The 23,581-nt window shown below is 41.1% G+C and overlaps 1 protein-coding gene across 1 annotated transcript in view; it reads right to left on the bottom strand.

Annotated features, from left to right (window-relative positions):
* LOC131673221 (nitric oxide synthase-like) overlaps window positions 1-23,581 on the bottom strand; it is a 1,857,253-nt gene that overhangs the window by 1,626,280 nt on the left and 207,392 nt on the right. The window contains exon 2 of the mRNA XM_058951052.1: window positions 20,732-20,868. Within this exon, the coding sequence (XP_058807035.1) occupies window positions 20,732-20,868 (137 nt within the window). The remainder of the gene's footprint in view (window positions 1-20,731; window positions 20,869-23,581) is intronic.

Here is a 23,581-nt window from a genome sequence, read left to right as displayed (position 1 = left end):
CGTTCAAAGTATAATCCGCCCTATTTACCTTAATAAGTGATAACCAACGCCTTAAGCGCAGTAAAGTTAGAGGACTTACTTGGACCGTTTCAGTAAAATCCAGTAGTTTGAAAAGATCGACCGATGATTTGACTCAATTAGAAAATAGTGACAGTATACGTAAGTGCTTCGACAACACCTAGAAGAACCGATCAGGATCTAATCCAAAAGTTAGTCAGCCCAGGCTTGAGTGAGATTGATTCAGATTCTCTCGATAAATTTGTAACTGAAAACCAACCAATAGATACAAACCAGGAAGTTAAGAGTCCAAGGCAGAAGCCACAATCCACTGTAGATATCCCACCAAGTAATAATTCACAGGCTATCAAAATGAGTGAAAACGATAAAGAAGAGGAAATGTCCACCGTTCACGGGCAGGTTATGTCACTGAAAGATGCATGAACGTTATTCCGCGATTTGATGGGAGACCTGATCAATGGTCTCGATTTGCGGAAGGATGCCAAGAAGGCCTTGGCATCAAAATCAATAGAAAGTAACTTGCTGAAATTGATAAGGTCAAAATTAGAAGGAGAAGCTAGAGATACGGTGATTGGGATCAATTTTAGAACTCTTGATGAATTAATAGAACATTTAGCCGATATTTTCGGATCTACCCAAATGCTTAACCAGCTTTTAGGTGAATGAGGAAATGAATTTCAGCATGATGATGAAAAAGTATTAACTTTCGCTAATAGGCTACGGCTACTATCGATAAAAATCATTGATGCTAAAAGGAAAATTGATGGAATCGAATCAGTTACGAATGAATATAACCATGCTCTGGAAGAAAATATTTTTGAGTGTTTCAAGAGAGGATTGAAATCGGAAAATAAATTAAATCTAGCTCCCAGAGCCACCTTAACTAACATATTAAAGCTCGCCATAAAAGCAGAAAAAGATTTAGAAATACAATCTGTACTTAGATCAGGATTTAAGAACAAAGTATCAAATCAAAATATGATCAATTTATGTTAACTTTGTAATAAAGAAGGGCATGAAGCACTGAATTGCTTTAACATTTCAAAGCCTCTTGGGAAACAATGTACATATTGTAAGAAGTTTGGGCATGAAATAAAAGATTGCTTTTTAAAAAAGGGTAATGACAATATTATCTGTCAAATTTGCGATAAGAAAGGTCATAACGCTCGTAAATGGAAATCACAATTGAAAGGTCCAATTTGTAATAAAATAGGCCATATAACGAAAACCTGTACATATCGTGCACAAGTTAACATGATCAACGAAGTAGTTTATCAACTGTGTAGTTGAGTCGGACATACTGGCAAACAATGTCAAAATATTTCAGGAATAGAATTTGCCAGTAATAAGAATCCCACATTTGATAAGTCGAATATCATATATCTTTATTGTAAGAAATCTGGACATACGATAGCTGAATGCATAAAAAGAAAGGCCAATGAAGCCCGTAATCAGAATCAGGGAAACGAATCACGGTCCCCGCAGTCGAGCGCAATGCAGAGGACCAATACACCACAAGTGCGCCAATTGAACGAAAACAACGAGATGTTGCTCATCCTAGTCCCTTAAGTTCAAGACAAAACATTCAAAGCAAGAAATTTTGTAGTACTTATGATACTCGATGAATATGAAGTAAAAACCATAAAGAATGGTAAAAAGACTAATGATGAATTTGATAGACTTCTTCAAAAACTAGTGCCGCTCGATCCACCCTATAGTATGGCCGTTAAACATGTTTTAACTATAGCAACGAGCAAAGTGTATAAAGATCTGGACATTCAACAAACAGACGATTTGGATGACTTCCATATAGCGGATTTATTTTTTAAAGACGAAAGTAAGGGGTTGAACACCAAAATAGAAGAACATTTGGATTTAGATCATATGAACAAAGAGGAGAAAGAATACATTGTTGAATTAGTAAATAAGTTCAGAGACGTATTATACCTACCCGGTGACGATTTGCTTGACACTGATTTAGTTATGCACGAAAGTAATACTGTAGATGAAATTCTAATTAATTGTAAACAATATCAATTTCCACATGCTATGAAAGATAAACTAAATTATCATGTTAATAAGTTGTTGAAAGCCGGAATAATCGACTTATAAGGGATATATAACTAATTTAGTAAAGCGACTCACAGGAATTCAAAAATTGGCATACGAGAACTTAGTCGCTTCCAAATTCAAATCCAAGAAATGTTACAATCAACATATTAATCCAGTTAAATTTAAGTTAGGTGATTACATATTTTTAAAATCTGGACCCGAGCTCGGGAAATTTGGTGATCATTATTCCGGTCCTTTTAAAATTATAGCCATATTACCGAGAAATAACATCAAAATAGAAATGAAAAAGGGTAGTAAAGTTGTACACGTCAATAGACTTCGGTTTTGGCATAATAATCAAACGTGAATAATAAAAAGAAGGAACATATAATAAAATACTTATCTGATTACAGACAATATGATGCATTCATTCTTTTTCTTACTGTTATCCCTTACAATAACTATTCCAGTCACGGCCATCATAAGATACGACTGCGGAGCAAAATCACTTAATATAACGACTGTATCCGTATTATATATAGAAGATTGTGAAGTGCCTTCCACCAATATTAACATAATGAGACAACATATTGAATTGTTACAATTAAATAACTTTCAAGTCACACAAGTAATCCAATGTAAAATTTAAATAGATAGAACGGTTTATTATTGTGGAATGCAGTGACACAATTCAATTGTAGAAAATGGTGCGATCGAATACTTCATGGATGTAAACCGACAAAGTTGTTACGATTTATATGAAAGCGGTACTTCGTATTTCGATAATGTACACATATTTCGCGACATAAAGATTAATCAAACTACGACTAGATCAGCAATATTTGCTGATAGTGTAAATCAAAATGGGAAGTGTAACTCCAGTAGTTATTCCGATGTTTACGGAAGTTGGAGTAACGTGTTGGTCCAAGCCAAGATCAAATAACTATACAAAAATATACCGCTTGTGTTGATTTAAATAACGATCAAATAATTTTGCGTAGTGATGTCAGATGTAAATTAGGGAATGAGCAATGTATCGATTCGGAAGGAGGGTATACATTTTGGGAAAGGACTCCACGTGACCTTTGTTATATTAATCGATATAATGTGTTATATAACGCTATAGCTAATGATGTTACAAGTGAAACTGGACAAACTCTTTGACTACGCAAGATATTACTTTTGCTTTAATGACATTCATGCGGTTATGAGATTAGTGATACCGAACATCCAAAATTGTTCATACATAAGGTTAAGAACGATATGTTATTTCCCAGTAAGAAAATTTCTTTAAGTAATTTAGATATATTTGCGTATATAAATTCAAAATTTGTATTTGTGGAGCGTTATATTAAGTTACAAATAATAAATTTGCATAGGGATGTTGTTGTACAACGTTGTAGTCAAGAAAGAGATATTTTGAAAAATGCACTTGCTATTGCCAGGCAATCTCCTGATCAATTGTCTTATAATTTCATGAAAGGACCTGGATATATGGCCGTGACGGCAGGGGAAGTAGTACATATAGTTAAATGCATACCTGTTGATGTGAAAATCTCGCAAAGTGAAAAGTGTTATGCTGAATTGAAAGGAATCCATAACAATCATACTAAATTTTTATGTCCAAAAACTCACATTTTGAAATCATATGGAACAATAGTCGATTGCAACATTTTGCTACCCACATTTTTTTATTTCAATGAAGATTGGTATAAGTTTTAGCCTATAGCAGTAGAGGCGAAAGCACCTACCATTCTCAAACCTTTCTCTGCATTAATGTGGAAATATCAGAATATCCCCGCAACTTACCACAAGTGGAATATATACGGAAAAAGATTTACAAGATCTGACAAACCGTATCAGGTTTCCTATGGAACGACCCACAGCAGTAAATGATGTAGTTCAAGCAATTCGTGGAAATGTCATCAAAGATCATGAAGGAATAATTGGAGGACTCTTGAATGAAAATGTGATGGAAAAGTTAGTAGTCAATACCTGGAACAAGATGTGGCCTAAATTTATGACTTTCGGAACATTCAGCGCTGGAATATTTGCAATCTTGCTAATTATACAAACCATCAAGAAACTAATAGACGTTATTATTAATGGAATAACTTTACACAGCATTTATGGATGGTCTTTCCATTTAATCGGTGCCATATGGAATAGCTTAACAACACTTTTGATAGACTTAGCACCTAAAGTTACAGTAACAGAAAATAATACGGAACCAGCAGAGAATGACGCTTCAGCGCCGAAACAAGATTATCTATATCCATCTTTGCATCCTACAGAAAACGAAGCAACTGAGAGTAAGCAAAATAATCCTACTTCACCAATTCAATCCACGTCTCTGAAGCCATCATTTGGGTCTCTTTCATGTTTAAACCAAGAGATCTTTTTTTATTCTCTAACTCTGTATGACAAGATCTATAGAGCCATATCTTAAGTTTAGATGGCTTTTCCTCATTTCACTCCTTAAGCAACCGTTTAAGTATGGGGGTGTAACGGCGGCTCGACATAAAAAGAGACCAGGAAAAAACAGACCACATACTTAGATCGTAAATTAGGATTATAAATGCTAATTTATAATCCTACAGTACAGCTGAGAAAAGAATATTTTCTTCCTGAACGATATTTTTCGTCTCGCGCATATGGCAATTTTCGGATGTTTGGAAGTGTACCATAATAATCAGAGCGACTTTACAACCGCGCCATCCGGAATAGCCAGATTGCAAACATCTCAGGAAAATGGAGAGCTGCAGCGCATATGTGCATCCTATCCATAATACCATTATTTTATTTTAATTAATTTATTTTCAATTTTATTAATTTCTTTTAAATTAAAGGAAGCATATTTGCTTGCAGATCTCTCAAAAATATGCGAGACTTGTCTGTGTCAAATAGTATTCAAGTAATTAACAAGGACTATTTTGATTAATAGTTTTTATTTATTGCTCGAATAGATTTAGTTTTATATATAAATATAAATACAGAAATGTATAAATGATTCATTATATATTTCCGTATTAATTAAGATTTTTATTGTGAATTTTGTGTGTTTAATCGTTGAATACGCTCAACTTTACGTTAGAAAATTTAAGAAAGGCTTGAACAAAAGTTAATGATTATATTCATAATAATTAATTCCAATTTTTTAGAATTTCTTATGGGTTTTTGGTAATTAATTTGTGACGTTCGTATCACTTATAAATAAAATAATTCGAACTCTCGTATCAAGCTAATGAGTAAGAATTTGTTTCCAATGATTTTACTCTAATTGTCAATAAAATAGATAAATAAATCAAATGTAATCAATAAGTAAATCAAATATACATAAATAAGTACAATATTTCGAGGAAAGTCAAAGTCCCTAAGTTAAGTCCCTAGTTTCTTATGATGCGAATTGTCCCATAAGCAGAGCTAAAGTCTTTCTTTGATCGGATATAATTCGGCCCAAGTTTCTTATAGCGCGAGATGTTCTATAAGTCGAGCTTAAATTATAAGGAAGGAACAGTCTTGCTCAGTTAATTACAATGAGAGAAAGAACTTAGGTATAATCCAAGTTTATTCAGACGCATGCGCTCACCTTGCAAGGTTAGAAGTGAATACTAGCCTGTGCAGAGGTGGGCCTATTTATACATAGATTTTCCCGCTTATTTTTGCAGGAGAGATTTCGTCGAAAATTCGAGAGACATTCGCGAATTTTGAGAAATCAGTTTTCTTAATTTACAAGTAAATAACCATTAATATTAAGTTTTCAACACATGTAAACTTTACAGAATTTGTTATTTGTTGATTTTATACAATATACAATTATCGCCAATAGTGTCGTCAAAAGTTATTAACTAATAAAGTTAATTAACGTGATATTACAATATTTACAATAGAAAAATATTAAATTTTCATATAACTTTATAGTTGATTAATTTTGGAAGTATTCTCTAAAATTAAATATTTAAATTAATTAATAACATTTGAATTATGACTAATTTTTCATATTTGTAACGGTTTTTTCTAATCGTATTATGCAATTATTAGATCTAACGGGGGGATAGCTGCAAAAATGAGAAATTTATTTAAGAACAAACTCTCACGATGCAGAGTAAACCGCCGCTCCGTTAACAAGTATGTTAATACGTGTATTTACCTTAACGTCAGCTGATTTAACTTAGTTGTCTTCGATCAAGCGGAGTTGAACTCACCTTAAGTCACGTGCCTTGTGACACACGATAAGTTTTAAGTGTAAGCGACTTTACTCCTAATCCACTTAATCCCCTAGCTATAATAGGATTAAAACCTAAGCTTTTTCCAATTGTTTAAACTACTAGGAAAAAATTATATGACGAAAGCGGCGAATAAGTTGAATAGATTTTATTAATAAAAATCTCTACAGTCTTTGTCGGGCCGAAAGACTGATGCATGCGAATAGGATTTACAATTAAATAACTTTCGGTGAGAAAGAAAGAGAGAGAAGATACAAAAATTGGCGCGATCTAACGCTCGACGCGAATACAAAAAATTAACGCTAACACCGTTGTACAAAATATCAAATGTATTTTGTCACGCGATAATTAAGGGTGGTGCACCTACCCTGCGGTGCAATTACGGTGATCAGCCGTAATTGTTGAAGCAAATTAAAGATGCTCCTCCGATCCGAATCAGCTATGCTGCCTCGATCGTAAATCTACTGTATAATTGCTGTCGATTTTGCTGCTGCTTCCGTGATGCTGCTACTGTTGCTGCTTCCTCGCTCACCCTTGCACACGTATCCAAATTCCAAATAAACTTTTTTATTGCCAAATCGTTGGAACACTGTGCTAAACTATTTGGCGGTACTACACAAGTAACAGCTGAGACGTAACTGCTAATTCAAAAGATCGCGCACCCCCTCTCTCTCTCAATACTTAGAACTAACGCGCGAAAATCAGAATCGCGAACGGTTCGATTAATTGAATCGACTACCGTTGCAGCCCCCTCCAAGTCCTGACTACCCGGGCAGGACGAATACCCGCGATTCGCTGCCATCAGGAACCTGAAAGTAATAAAGAAGGAAAGGAAACAAAATAATAAACTCCCTTCTTTATTTCGGCTAATTTATTTGCCCTCCAGGGCCTACATCATCGTTTGGCTACACCTGGCGCGCGATGTTTCGGGTAGCGCCAGTGTGTAGCCTTCTTCGGGCACCGCTCGGAGTTGGTCACCCCAGGCTCCCCACAGATGTAGCAGCCCCTCAGCTGCGACCGAGATTGAGCAGCCTCCCGGTCCTGTGATGGCTGCTTAGCAGCCAGAGGGGACTGCTGGGCACTGACTCCCTGTGAGGCGGTGATGGTCACGCCTCCCACCGTGGCGGTCGTACGTCCATCCTGCGACCTGACCACGATGGTGGTATCAGGAGCCATGCGCCCGTCCACATGGACCGTGAGCGTCGGTCCAGCGTCAGTAGCTCCCGGGGCTCTCTTGTCTTGAGCCGGCGCCGGGAGCGCTGCGGAGGAGTCTTGTCCTTTATCCACCCGCAGCAGGGCCTCTCCATAGGCCCTCTGACGCTGAGCCATCCCTGCCCACTCCCCGAGCAGCTCTTCTGCGCCCTGGCGGCTCAAAAAGCGTCTCAGATGCTCCTGCACCTGAGACTGGAGTTCTTGAGTGAACCGCCAGGCACTCTCCACCTCGTTGATCCCCAGACGCACGTGTCTAAAGTCGAGGAGGAGAGTAGGCTGCTCAGGGATCCGGGGATGATTGCAGACCCAGTGCGAGGCCCCAAAGGTTTCCCTGGGTCCTGGGCATTGGCTCGCACTGTCCGACGTAAGGGTTACGCCGGACTTGAGGGTCTGCACCCCCTGGTCCACTGTAGACTTGGGACGTTCGACACGGTCCTGGTCCTCGGTCTGTGTTGAAGCGTCCCGAGAAGCCTTCTTCGGGGCGACCCACGATGAATCCCGGAGAACCTCTGCCACCGAGGCATTGCGTCGTTCCCTTCGGGTGGTCCGTTCCAACTGGACCCTGGCGAAGCTCCGCAGATCTTCAATTAGCTGCGTCGCATCAGGGCCCAGTTGCAGATCTAACAGCATCTGCGTGACCACCTCGAAGGTCTCTTCTTCGACGACGATTCTCCGGTCCATCTGAAACATCCAAAACAACAAATTTCGGATGAATCTCCCTGCGCGAAGAAAAAATCCTAATATAAGCCGCATCCCACCGAGTTATACGCTCCCTCGCGATTCTTTGTGGGAACGTCCTGGCCCTCGTCGGTTACCGCTCGGTTTTATCGGCCCAACCGTCCTTTGTACGACGGGCACGGACTTTCGAGGCCTATCTCTCCCTCTATTTTCCTTCAAGGGAGAGTTGTTGCCCTCACTGGACCGGTGACCGTCTCTGGAACCTTTCGAGTTCGACCTCGACCTCTCTTAGTTGGGGCAGATACCGGTAAATCCGACGTCTCTGTGGGAACTTTATCTACGGCCATGGGGGCTGCTAATTGGATCCGCTCGCTATCCGATAAATCCCCTCCCGGATTTTCGTGCGCATTCGCGGAATCGTTCGCTTCCTCCGACGGCAGTTCGTCTGGCGGCTCGCGAGGTTCGATGACCTCCTCGCTTTCCCCATCCTCACCCGGACCGTAATATGGTTTAAGGTCCTTGGCATGGAAGAGTTCAGACCGGATCTTCAGCTGATTGCATAGCCTGTACGTGTTGGAACCACAAACCTCTTCAATCACGTACGGGCCGGCATATTTCGGTGCTAATTTATCTGAAATACCTCGAGCAGCTGAAGATAGAATCCTGTTCCTCTTTCAAACCCAATCTCCGACCTTAAACTCGGGTTGCCGTCTCTTCCGGTCATAATAAGCCGCCTGACGCGCATCTTCCTCCTTTGACTTGGAGTTAGCTCTCTCCCACAAATTAGGAAGCTTCTCCATATGTTCGGCCCAATCTTCTACAGCCTGACCCTCCGAACATTCAAGGGCCTGCTGTTCTTGGGTTCTTCGGAACGTCAAAGGAGGTATCGGCTGACGCCCAAACATGAGCATCGCAGGACTATATCCGGTGGCGCTATGAGTTGCCGAGTTCAACATGAAGTTGAACTCTGACAGGTGTTCATCCCAGCTCTTATGATCACGGCTTACGTAAGACGTGATCATGGTCTTTAGTGTCCTGTTTACTAGCTCTGTGGTATTCGCTTGGGGATGATACACGGGAGTCAAAGCGCGCTGGATGCCGTTCACCTGCAGGTATGAATCGACCTCCTGATTCTTAAATTCGGTTCCATTATCCGACAAGAATACCTCTGGCGCACCAAACCTAGTAACGATCCTCTCGTGTAATTCCCTTGCGATTGTCTTCCCATTGGCCTTGCGTATCGCAACACACTCTACCCAGCGAGTAAACAAGTCTACAAATACTAAGATATACTCAAAACCTCGAGAGCTTTTGGGAAATGGACCAGTGATATCACCGGCCACCACCTGCCAGGGTCGCGATACTTGTCTACGACCCATCAGCCCGCAAGGTGCTCTTTGTTCCACCTTGCACTGCTGACATACCGGGCAACTCTTTACGTACTCCCTGACCTAATCATACATTTTAGGCCAGTAGTACAAGCACCTAGCCCTGGAGAACGTACGCTCTCGTCCTTGATGTCCTGCTGTAGGAGCATCATGGACTTCCTGGAGCACCTGGTGCCTTTTCTCCCTAGGTACCGCAAGCTTCCACGCTTCATCATTGTCGATGGACCCTTCACCATCCTCATCAGGCTGATAATGATACAGTCTCCCTTCCACCACCTTCCAAGTGGGATAAGAGTGTGGGTCCTGGCATACTTCCTGGTATTGTTGCAAATACCAGGCGACAGTGGTCTCCGGCCGACTATTTATAGCAATCACTTCAATCCCCTCCTCCTCATAGGCCCTAGATAAAGCGTCTGGCACCACATTGAGATCCCCTCTTCGATATTCGATATCGAAGACATTGCCTTGCAATGCTAGCGCCCATCGCGCTAATCTTCCCGTGGGATTTCTCATATTGTGGAGCCATTTCAGGCAACTATGATCAGTGATGACCTTGAAGTGATGCCCTTCAATATACGGCCGGAACTTTCCAATGGCCCATACCACTGCCAAGCACTCTTTCTCGGAGACCGTATAATTTCTCTCAGCACTGTTGAGTGATCGGCTGGCGTATTCTATTACACGCTCCTCTCCATCGACATCCTGTGCGAGAACTGCCCCGATCCCACTGTCACTAGCATCAGTTTGCAGTACAAACTGACCGTTCGGATCGGGTGATTGCAGTATAGGGGCGGAAATCATCGCCTCCTGCAATCTCGTGAAAGCTCGCTCTTGTTCCTCCTCCCAAGAGAAACGTACATTCTTCTTTGTCAGGCGGTTTATAGGTTCAGCGATCATGGCAAAGTCGGGTATAAAACGTCTATACCACGAGGTCATTCCCATGAACCGCTTCACCTGTTTGACAGTCCGGGGTGTTGGATATTCTAATATCGGGCGTATTTTCTCGGGATCTGGTCTTACTCCGTCCTGGTTCACAAGAACTCCCAAGTATCTGACTTCCGTCTTCCAGAAGTGACTTTTATCTTTGTTGATGGTTAGGCCCGCACCTAGAATTCTTTTTAATACCCTTTCTAGGTGCCGCTTATGCTCCTCAAAGGACGACGAAACCACTATTACGTCGTTGAGGTAAGCAAAAGCGAATGGATCCATATCCGGGCTTATCACCTTGTCCATCAACCTCTGGAAGGTCGCTCCTGCGTATAACAGTCCGAAGGGCATTCTCTTAAATTGAAAGTGCCCTAATCCAGGAACTGTAAACGCTGATATTGGACGCCATTCTTCCTTTAAGGGAATTTGATAGTACGCACTGCTCAAGTCCAAAGTAGATATGAACTTTGCATCCCTTATTCGTCTTAAGATGTCGTTCATATATGGTAAAGGATAGGCATCAGGTTTGGTAATTGCATTTACCTTTTGGTAATTCACACAAAACCTATATTTTCCATCTGCCTTCTTTACCATTACTACTGGACTTGACCATCCGCTGGTCGCTGGTTCGATAACATCCTTTTCCAGCATATCTTTGACCAGCGTGTGCATTTCCTCTCGTACTCTATCTGAGACTGGGTAGTACTTCTGTTTGATGGGTCGAGCATTTCCAACATCTATTTCATGCTCAACCCCCACGGCACAACCTAAAGCCTGACCCCCGTCAGGAATCAATCTTCTGACGAGGCCTTCAATTTCTTCAAGCTGTGACTCCGTGGCTTCCCATAGTCCTACCGGTGCGAGAAATGCCGTACCATCAATTCCAGCCACTTCCATTAGTACTTTCACTTGGGCGTCCTTAAGCCATAATTCATCCTCATCGGGATCCAAAATTCCGCGGAACTCTCTTATAAAGTTCGCGCCTACATAGCAGTCATCTGTGAGCAGCGGCGTAATGGCGACTCTGATTGTCTTCGTGATTCCGCCAACTTTAAAAGGGAACATCACGTGACCAATTATAGGGCACGAGCGTCCATCAGCAAGCCTTGCATCGCCCGCCCTGGTCACATTCAACCCGAGTCCCATCTCCGATGCCAATCTCAGCCCTAATTGACCCATGACCGTGGATGAGGCGCCGGTATCATAGAGTGCTCTAATTTTAAAGTCACCTATGTCTACACGCAACCACCACCTGGTCTCATCCTCTGGGTCATATCCACGAGTCCCATCTTCGCCTCCTTTTATCGTGCTTTTCAGCGGCTTTTTTCCTTCCGCTGCCGCGACGACGGAGGGCTGGCTTCTACTCGTGGATCCCTTCGGCAAAGGAGCTTTTTGTGTGGAGAGGCTCTCCCTGGAGTCTTCCCCCTCCTCCACAACCTGTATGTGGCCATCTGATCCTTTCAGGATAACCACTCCCCTATTCTGCCGAGGGCTGACATCGGGTTCAATTGCCTTCCGCTCTAATATACTGCTAGGTCCTGGGCTCTCTTGATGCCCTCCCAGGACTTGTTTGGATCCCTGGGTCGCCGACAACTTGCTGTTTCCCATCGGCGACCCGCGGCGAGAGGTCGAATTTACTGGAGGCGCGAAGATGACCTCTTCTCTTCGCTCTCCTTGCCGTTTCCCTTGTTACAATCTGGGCAAAACTTGCGACTAAAACCCAGCTTACCACAAGCGAAACACTGGAGAGGCTTAGTAAATTCTATCTTCCGCCTCTGCCCTTCTCGCCGCTCGCCAGGAGACCTGGAAGAAGGAGAATTTTTCCTTCCTCCACGCCATCGGCTCTTACGCTGTTCTGGAGGGCTGCCTTGCTTGTCAGTGGCCAACTTGCGCAATATCCGCTCGATTCCCTCCAGACGTTCTTCCATCTTCTTATCAGAAGTGAAAGCTTGCGTAGCCGATACCGATGCTTATTCGGTAGGCCTCCTGGCGGGGTTCTCCACGCCCAGTCCGCGCTGCGGATCTCCCTCCTTCTTCGCACGCGCCTTCCCTTCGCTTGCCATTGCAGCGGTTTGGGATTTACTACCAGCCGTTCTTTAGCTCGGCTGGTAGGCATGCTGAGGGAAGATCGTCGAGTTGGGGTCAGCGAATACACGTGGACGGCGACCATAAGATAAGGTGTTTTGTACCTCGGTCGCCCTCCTGTTGAATTCGCGTATCGACGTCATCTCGCTCCGACACAGCTGGATTTGAGTGCTTAGAAGGAGGTTTGCATGGAGTAGGTCTAATAACCTCTCCAAGGGCATGGGCGGTTCTAGTCTATTGACAAGAGCCACCAGGTTGGACACTTAGTCTCGTACTAGTTCGTCCTCACTCTGGAACCGGTTCTGGGCTTCCTGCAACAGCCTTTGTTGCTGTTGCGTACTTGTGCCAAACCAATCCCGGGCGTCCGCGACGAACTCGTCATCACTGATCCACTGGTACTTGTTGTTATCGTACCAGGTCCTCGCGTTACCTTCGAGGATCTCTGATATGGAACAAAGCACTTCGTCGTCAGTTAGTCCTGCACCTACGCGCAGATCCTCCAACCTCGACAGAAACGTATCTACGCTCTGTGCCCTACTGCCCGCAAACCTCAATTTCCATCCGCGGACAATTTTCCCAACATCTCAGGTTGTGGAGAACCCTGAGAATATCTGATGTCCGGTGCCAGATGATCCGCTTCGACTCCTCTGTCGAACGGGTGCGTATCTCCCATAAACTTCCGGATCCTCTTTACCTCCTCTTCGTTGGAGGACTTCCGGTGTGGTGACGTCCCTTCTCCTAGGTATTGGTCTTGGAGGAGCCGGTGTACTCCCCGGAATCCCCGAGTCGTATTGACAGGTGAATGTGTCCTGAAAGTCCACATTACGTCCGGAGCGCGGTTGAATCGAGTCACGCTGAGAAGCACGGTTAGCACTGGCTATATCATGCATTGCGTCTTCCAGCTCTCGAATTCGTATGCGCATGTCCTGCGCCTCGCGCTCCGCACACACCTGTAATCCCTGCAGAGTCTGAAGGGTTTCTAGGATTCAACCTACCAACTTTTGGTTATGGTCTACTCCCTCCTTCAGATACTCTATCTCTCGGAAGGCTTCACTCAAGGATAATTCTTCCTGAGGTTCCTTCCGAGTGCAGGATTCCTGCGACCTGGGATCCAAATTGCTCCGTCTCCTCTCCCCCTTCTCCTGCTCTTGCGTGCTGAGGGCCTTCTGGATGAGTTCATCCTCTTCTTGGCGGCTGGCTTCACCCTCAGAGTCCTCATCCGGGCAGGTGAATGTTCTTGACATATCAGTCAATGATATTCCCCCCCTATTGATGATCCTGAGGGGATGGTCGCTGTTATCATCCGCGTTGGAGTTTTCCAACTCGTCACAGACTGTGTCGAGCCACGCTTGTTGGGATCGCCTCCTGCGCCCCGCTACCTCTTTGCTGTGCGTGGTCTCTTGAAAATCTGTGGCGGTGTACTCACCCAGCAACCATCTCCCAAGCCTAGCCGCCTATTGGATGACACTTCCATCCTTGCGCAGCTCCAAATCCGCTAAATAGTGTTCGCGCTGTGCGGAAGTCAGCTCTAATGCCCAATTGTCGATTTGAGCTGACAACAGAGCCATCTTGCCTCCGCACGGGTGTAGGATGCGGTTGAGGTTTAAAATTTCGGCCTAATCGACCACTACCGCTTCCTATCACTCAAGGTATGAGCGGGGTGTACACTATTTAGTGTTACTACTTTTAATGCCTCCTTTTATAAGGCCTTTTAAAAGGAGATTATGAGCGCGTGCAGTCTCCGCAAACTTTCTATAAATATTATAAAAATATCCTACCTAAGGTCGGAGCCTGCTGTTTGCTTGCTCCGCCTGGCTAATATTTGGACTGCACGCTTGGGTCGCGCTCTCTGCTTTATCGTTGATTAGGTGTTACCAACCCCCCTTGATTCACCAAACTGTGGCTGAAATGGGTTAACACCTGATTCTCCCGTACGATCTGAAATCACTTCGACCTACCAATAATTATCGCTTTCGGCCCTTTTTACAATAATCTTAACGATTTTTAACCAAAGGTTCGAAGTGGTTTCGTTTTTTCTCCAGCAGAGGGCGTACCGCTCACGATCTCGCTCTACCACCCGCTCAAACCTTCCTAAGCGCTCGCGCAATCGTCTCTCTCTCTCGTGCGTCGATTACCTTCGACGCACTATCCTATTCGCACGACACGGGTCTTAATACCAGTTGGGCGCCATGTAACGGGGGGATAAATCTGCAAAATGAGAAATTTATTTAAGAACAAACTCCCACGATGCAGAGCAAGCCGCCGCTCCGTTAACACGTATGTTAATACGTATATTCGCCTCAACGTCAGCTGACTTAACTTAGTTGTCTTCGATCAAGCAGAGTTGAACTCACCTTAAGTCACGTGCCTTGTGACACACAATGAGTTTCAAGTGTAAGCGACTTTACTCCTAATCCACTTAATCCCCTAGCTATAATAGGATTAAAACCTAAGCTTTTTCCAATTGTTTAAACTACTAGGAAAAAATTATATGACGAAATCGGCGAATAAGTTTAATAGATTTTATTAATAAAAATCTCTACAGTGTTTGTCGGGCCAAAAGACTGACGCACGCAAATAGGATTTACAATTAAATAACTTTCGGTGAGAAAGAAAGAGAGAGAAGATACGAAAATTGGCGCGATCTAACGCTCGACGCGAATACAAAAAATTAACGCTAACACCGTTGTACAAAATATCAAATGTATTTTGTCACGCGATAATTAAGGGAGGTGCACCTACCCTGCGGTGCAATTACGGTGATCAGCCGTAATTGTTGAAGCAAATTAAAGATGCTCCTCCGATCCGAATCAGCTATGCTGCCTCGATCGCAAATCTACTGTATAATTGCTGTCGATTTTGCTGCTGCTTCCGTGATGCTGCTACTGTTGCTGCTTCCTCGCTCACCCTTGCACACGTATCCAAATTCCAAATAAACTTTTTTATTGGCAAATCGTTGGAACACTGTGCTAAACTATTTTGGCGGTACTACACAAGTAACAGCTGAGACGTAACTGCTAATTCAAAAGATCGCGCGCCCCCTCTCTCTCTCAATACTTAGAACTAACGCGCGAAAATCAGAATCGCGAACGGTTCGATTAATTGAATCGACTACCGTTGCATAGATTAATTATCTAAGATTTCTAAATCATAAAGTTATCATTATCAAGTATAAACTTAATATTTTCGTTCTATATATAGCTTATTGTTTAAATAAATTGTTAATTGTTTATTTACTAATAACAGTTATTATTCAGCTGTTATTAATTAAACCTATTCTTACTCATGTTCTATGCTTATTCACTTTGCATATGAATTATTTACATTTTTCTAATATTTCATATGTTAACGTAATAAATAAATCAACTTTGCTTATTGATATTCATTATTATTTTATAATTGATTGTAATTTTTGTTATAATATTATGAATCTACATGCTAAAATCTATATAATCAATACTTTGTTATATTAAAATTATCTCTAATTAACATATTTTTCTTAATATCCAAAATCATTATGTCTATGTATATTACTTTGTGACGTCACGCTGTTTATATTGATTCGACTCTTATTTGTATACAATCGCGTAAACAGTGAGGTAGCGTCGCTTAATGTATTGATTTGAATAAACAGATAGATACGTTAGACTAGTTGCAGTAATTCAGTGATTTAATAAATAGCTCATAAATAGGACCGTTACAAATTAATAATTAAAACTATTGAAATCTTGTTTGTTATCAGATAAATATAATCCTTAACTTTTTTTCTATACTTTAGTTTTATTATAGATTAAATAATATTTTTGTATTAGTAGAATTAGAGTATCACACACACAATTGCATTTAGATAAAATTAATTTAAATAATTAAAGATGAAAATAGTACTGTTATGTCTAGGCGAGGAGATGTTACTGCTAGACGTAATAATGTATACAAATACTGTTGCGTTGGTAAAAGTTGGATCTTAGTCAGGAGTTAAGCAGAGATTGGTTAAAGGGATAGCGCCTTTATTATATGTAGCGCGTTTTTAGTAGATAACTTAGTTTCTTACCTTATTAGGATTGGATTTCAGAAAAGGTTTTTAAGAACAGTCTCCAGTGTTTGCACTTGATTTACGATTGATTGTTTAAAGACAATTTTTATAATGCTTAGCAGAGTATAATTCCGGTTCTGAGTAGCCGGATAGTTAGACTTAAAAAATAACTCAATTAGTACTGCGCGAAACGTATGCTGTGTGAACTGAATTGCTCTGAACTGCCAAACTGCTCAACTGTACTGTGTTTTGCGGATCCCGATCCAGCCTTTTTACACCGTAGGCTGATGTGCCCCTTCCTGTGTTTTTGCCGAACTAATATGCGGTGAGTAATATTCACGGAAATATTATGGAGACGTGCTTAGACTAATCTATCCCGCTAGATAGATTTACAAATGTTCCCGGGAGGGTTGATATAATAGAAAATTAAATTACCGATACCCGGTTTGTTACCATAACCCGTTATTTACTTATCATAATTCGTCACGTACTTATTCTTTGTATTGACGTGACAGTACATAGAGGGCCATCTGTATGAAGAGGGCCCAAAACACTTAAATGAGGCCATTCCCGCACACTCCGCCTCCCAGCAATTAGGGATCGAATTTCGCTCACGCTTAAGACAGTGCCCAAATTTTTCAACTAATTGAATCAGGAAAATTTGAGTTCTTCCTTCCAAAAAATGACAAGGAATTTAGAGTGGGAGTCTCTTGCGAAAAGTATAAAAGGAAGCTCTTGAAGAAAATTAGACAGTTTTTTTTCAGTTCGTTCAGTTCGTTCAGTTCAGTATTTTATAAAAAGTACCTCCGTGTGTGTGGAAAAATAAGTACAAAAGTAAGTAAACGAATTTAAATAAAACAATCAAAACTCTAATTTCTTTCATTTAATTTTTTGATAATTTTCGGTTCATTTCTTTCCTCATTTTTTTCTTTCCTAGTTTCGCGTACGACCTTTTTTTTATTTTAGTTAGTTATACTCGCTTGCCAAGCGTGTGGTCGAGTGCATATTAGATAGGCTCCCTCTTACGTTATTTTATAGCCAAGAGTGTGGTAAAATAACGCGAAGCATAACTATATTGCCAAGCGTGTGGTATAGTAAAGCTTCAATCCTCCGTCGCCAAAAAGAGAATTTCCCACGAGAGTGGCAACGTACGTCCCGGTTATTGTCCGAAAGGATAGACCACAAAGTGCGCCTGAGAAATATCTCGTCAACCGACTTCACACCTGTATACGCTATATCCCAAGCAAAATCAATAGTCTATACCGTAAATCTAACTATGCCATTCATAGCATAAGTGAAAAAAAAATTATCCGTGTTTTTTCTTTTGCCATTTGCAATTGTTTATAAAAAATCATTTTATCAAATTACCAAAAAAGTTAATATTTTCAAAGACTGATTGTGGCAATCGATTCTACGAAAAAAAATATGACAAAAACGTACTCGTATATAACGTTTTCTGGTCAGACTTAAAATTGACGCTAGGAAATGACTATAAAGTCTATCCATCCGAAAGTTTGATATCGGTGGTTATGAATATACGAGTACTACAACCTAATCGTTGAGTGGATGATTTGAAAAAATTTTTATTTTATTATAAAGGTGTGAAAACGGTGCTAGAGATCACGTTTGAGTGGTGAGCTAACGATTGGATCAAAATTTATAGATATCATCTCCATCCGGACTTGCCAAAAGGTTCTATGTAAATTGTGGAAGAGGTTTGCGAATACTCTCTCCAGAAGTTTACGAGTAAACGTTCTAACAAGCGAAAGAAGTCCAGTGAACTATCATCCAATGCACACAATATGATACAAGGTCTGTACAAGAAATGTTCATCAGCATCGTGTGTAACAAGAACTGAATTTTTTTGCCAAAAATGTTCTATACCTCTGTGGAGAAAACATCAAGATGAACACGTGAAAGAAACTGAATGAATATTTTAACTTTTTTGGTAATTTCTTTAAATAATTTTATATAAACAATTGGAAATGGCAAAATGAAAAATATAGGTAATTTTTTTTCATATATGCTATGGACGGCATAGATAGGTTGACGGTATAGGCCATTGATTTTGCTTCGGATTTGGCGTATACAGGTGAGCCTGTCCGATCTGCAATTGTTTATTGCACTTTTACACTAACAATTTAAAGTTTGACAAGAAAACGTTATATATTTTTTTGTCATATTTTTTCCCGTAGAATCGATTGCCGCAATCAGTTTTTAAAAATATTATATTTATGGTAATTTGTTTAAATAATTTTTTATAAACTATTGCAAATGGCAAAAGACAAAACAAAGGTACTTTTTTTTCACTTATGCTATGAATCACATAGTTAGTTTAACGCTGTCTCATGCTGTTTTGGCATGGGCCTTAATGGGTTAAAAGTAGAGTCACCGTATGCCACTGTCAACATTTCAAGTGTTTTGGAGCACTTAATTCCATTTTTTACAAAAAATTTCATGCAAGCTCTTTGATCCATTGTTTTCGACAGCAGAAAATCGCTGAGCACATAAAACACGTCTAACGTTTCTATGTCGTAAAAAAAAAAGTTGTAACGGAGAATTAGCGACCGTTGCCGGCTGGGTTACTCGCGGCCGTCCACGAATTATTTATTCGGGGATTCGGGAAACAAAAGACGTTCCCTCGACTGAATAACGCGTCGAGCATAAACAAGTTAAACGCACAGATTCGAAATCGGGATGAGGAGTGATACAGCGGCGAATAAACACAACAGCGGATAAACACACTAATCCTTTAATTATCAATAATAGGATACAAGACGGCGATCTCGCGCTTATACACTACGAGCGGCACAATAACAAACGTGAACGCGAAGGTAAATCGGTGGCTGGTCAGCCTGCCGATTCCCTTGTGAAAACAAAATATTACAATCAATGCCCGACAAAATACTTTTCGCCGTTAAACTATCAACGAGGTAACCAGCAGTTCTGCCGTGCTACCACCCATAAGCTGGCGCCCAAACATGCAAGAGAGAAAGAGAGAGAGAGAGAGATTCAAGAGAAAAACACTGCACCGACCTCGACCTTCAGCCTCTCTGACGGCTAGAGCGCTCCGCAGTGTGACGTTACTGGTGTGCTCCGCGCTGACCGTCTCACTGATGTTTGTTGTCGTTATTTGTCCTCTTGCTCGGTCTCTCGCTTGCTCCACAATACTGCTGCCTCTATCCGTTGTTTCGCTCGCTAATTGCTGTTGTGGTTGTTTTCGTCACCTCTCCGTTGCTCGGTACTGTAGCACGTCAAAACAACTCGCGCGCGCACCTATGCACCTCGCCGGTTACCCACAGCACCGGTGTCGGGTATCCTTCGGAACACGGCTGGACGCGACCCAGCCTCACGCTCTAATACTCGTCCGCGCACCAGGCCTGTTTCCGAAAACGAAAACGTTGACGAAGTCACGGGACCAACTCCGAAAAACTATTAACTTCGGTTAAATCCGCGCGCGTGACCTTTTCTTTGCTTAAGCCCAGCAGATACTCTTAAATTTTCAGCGGTGATCCGCAACTAGAGCGCGCGCTCTCTCTCTCTCTCTCTCTTCTTCTTCTTCTACGCCATCTCGATCGCTCCAGCCATCAGCTCAGCCCGTACACAGCACCTCAAAACAAAAATCCACGCATAAGTGTGCGTGCCACACGCACAAAGTCTCCGGTTGACGCGGCGCGCGGACCTTTGCGAGAGCCAAACGAACGAAATCGGCCTAGCCGAGATTCTCCGTTACTAGGTTTGGTTCAAAAAAATAATAGCAGACTTAATATTGGCCACAAGGTCATTATTTAAAATCGATTCAAGGTCAACATTTTTTGAAATGGAAACCGCTATTTTTTATTTTAGAAATGAAAGAGAGCAGAAAATTTTATTATCATATATGTACTTGACATTGCACCTCAATTATAACCTTCATATGACTCTGGGGGGTTTGATCCTAGGTTCTCGCTTTGTAAATAGTGTATAACATTCTATGTATGTTTCATAGAATCAATAAATATAATCAGTCTATAAAGTATCACTGTTTTTCTTTATTTCGTACAACTGATTTCCTTATTAATAATCGGGCAGCAACAATACAAGAATTATCAGCCTATCATCACGATACGTACCTCTTTATGGTCGAAAAATATTGTTGAAGAAAATCTTTTGCATATTTTAATATTTCTTCTGATTTTCTTACTTCATTTCCATGCCCCAATGATGACATGACGCTTCCCAAACAGGTTTGTTGAGAGCATAGTGTTTTCTGTAAGAAAAATAGAATTTTAGTTTGTGCCAAACAATAAAATCATATGTGAAATCAAATGCTAAGTTAAAAATGACACTTCCTGTCAATACATTTTGATAATCGAAGATACGAGTATTATAGTAAAGTTTTTATTGGAAATTGTGAAATCTTATACACTCCTCGCAAAAATTAAGGGAATAAAAAAATTAGTCAAATTTTTGGCTGATTTTCAACAGGTGGTATTTCAGTGAGAAATGGTCGTACAGTAAATAAAAAAATAAAGCTGTTGAAGCTAGAAGACTCTAGTTTTTAGTTTTTTTGTTTAAAAATTTTTTGGAGCTCCGTATTTCATGCAATCCTTATACAAAGCGCAAAAACAATTTATCCAAATTTTTTACATTTTGTTTCTTACTCTACGGGCATGGAAAAATTTGTTCGAGCTACGCCAATACATAGGTCTTTTAAACTGTTTATTCAGCTTCACGCTGCTTTTCGCGGAGCTTAATTACGATCATTTGTCTCCGAGATATCGAACTTTGAATGCAACAGGATCCTTTTGTATTCAAAATTCGATATCTCTGGAACTACTGGTCGCACAGCGAGCGAACACCGAATTTCATCATCTGCATAAAATTTCCGATGAAATATAGTCAAACGTTGGTAAAGAGAAAAATTTTTTTCCATCTCAAACATTGAATTGAAAAAAGTGAAAAAAAGTGACATATTCCCCTCTTTTGGTTACTTGACTGTATCTTCAGTAGTATGAGCGGAAAAGTTACGGTTAAAGAGAAATTTTACAGTCTAATATTCCCCAAAGAACCCCCTAAATTTTTGGAGCGATCGGTTCAGCGGTTTTTTCGAACCAATTGACCAACAAGGTTTTTGTTCCTTAACTTGAAGCAAACTTTTTAAAAATCAAAAAATTCCATTTTTTTTTCGTCTGTTTACACAATTTTATGTCTGTTTACGATGAATTTCGAAAAAAATGGAAAACAAAAACATTTTTTTTCAAAAATCAAAAAAAAAATTTTTCTTCAATTTTTCCACTGACTATAAAATATGGTTCTTTAGTCATCGTGATTGATGACTGATGTACCCTTGAAAAAAAAATTATTTTTTTAATTGAAAAAAAAATAACATTTTCAATTTCTTTACTGAAAAAAAATTAATAATCAATTAGTCACTCATTTTGATTCATTTAGGTCATGGATAAATTCAAGCCTCAATTACGCTTAAAAAAAATTGATTTGAAAAAAATCGAAGTTGATACCCCTAAGGCGTATCCATTACTCGGTCTGTGAAATTCCGCGCGATAAGTTTTTAACGTCTTCTGTGAAGCCAAAACGTTATAAAAAAAAAACAGTTTTTTTCTAAACTCTTCGACTTTTTAGTAAAAAACCACTCAACAGTTTTTTTCAAAATTATACTTTTCTTTTCGTAAATTCTAAAGAACTTTTTGATAGCTGCTTGATTCTCGTAAACATTAATTTTATTCATAATGCCTCCGAGGCTGCATTTATCTGCCCCAGAAGTCGCTCAGCTAGTAACTCTTGTTCAGGAGGGGTATAGGTATCGGCAGGTGGATGAACGACTAGGTGTTAGTCCCTCAGTAGTGTCTCGTGCCTACAACCGATACCTGGAAACAAATCGATTCGAGCGACGTCCTGGACAAGGCCGACATCGAGAGACGACTCGCCTAGACGATCATTCGACACGCCCTTCAAGAACCTTTTGCTCCAGCAAACATCATCGCCCAAAACTTCCCCAACCGTCAACATCAACGACAACGACATCAACGATAACAACAACAACAACAACGACAACGACAACAACATCAACGATAACAACAACAACAACAACAACAACGACTACTACAACAAAAACAAAGACCGCCTCGAAACATTTCTCGAACAACAGTAAGGAATCGCCTTCACGAAGCTGGATTGCGTGCTCGAAATGCTGCTCGTGAGCCGATGTTGACCGCTGCACATCGTAGAGCTCGTTTGCAGTATGCTCGTAACCATATGAACTGGCCCATGAGAAACTGGAACAATGTTCTTTTCTCAGATGAATCTCAATTTTGTCTGTATGGTAACGACAGAAGACCTCGAGTTTGGCACCGTACAGGAGAACATTATGCACAACGCTTGATGCGTTCAGTAGCCGCTTACAATGGAGGATCAGTAATGTTTTGGGCGGGAATTTCACGAGGATCTCGAACTCCTTTGGTTATTGTTCGAGATAACCTCAATGCCAGGCGTTATATCGACCAGATTCTGAGACCTCATGTGTTACCAATATGGAGAAACGCGAGAAGATTCATTCTTATGCAGGATAACGCAAGACCTCATACGGCAAACTTCACTCGTCGATTCTTCGAGAGAAACGACATTCAGTTGTTAAAGCATCCTGCAATGAGTCCTGATCTCAATCCAATTGAGCATGTCTGGGACATATTGGGCCGCCGATTTCGTCAGAGTTACCCAAACCTCCAAAATTTAGCTAAATTAGAGATTGCTTTGATAAGAGTTTGGCGTCAGATTCCTCAGCGGATGATCCGCAATTGCATTTCCAATATGTGGCAGCGATTGCAAGCTGTGATTCAGAGCAGAGGCGGAAATACTCGATACTAAACACACACACACACACACACGCACACACACACACACACACACTTTGGAAAGTGAGTTTGGAGTCGTAAAATACTGTGGAGCTGACGAGCCACGGAGTC

This window comes from Phymastichus coffea, unplaced genomic scaffold (assembly GCF_024137745.1).
Source record: "Phymastichus coffea isolate CEN01 unplaced genomic scaffold, Cenicafe_Pcof_1.1 PCOF00013, whole genome shotgun sequence".
Lineage (NCBI taxonomy): Eukaryota > Metazoa > Arthropoda > Insecta > Hymenoptera > Eulophidae > Phymastichus > Phymastichus coffea.
This window is presented reverse-complemented; position numbering and strand designations above follow the sequence as displayed.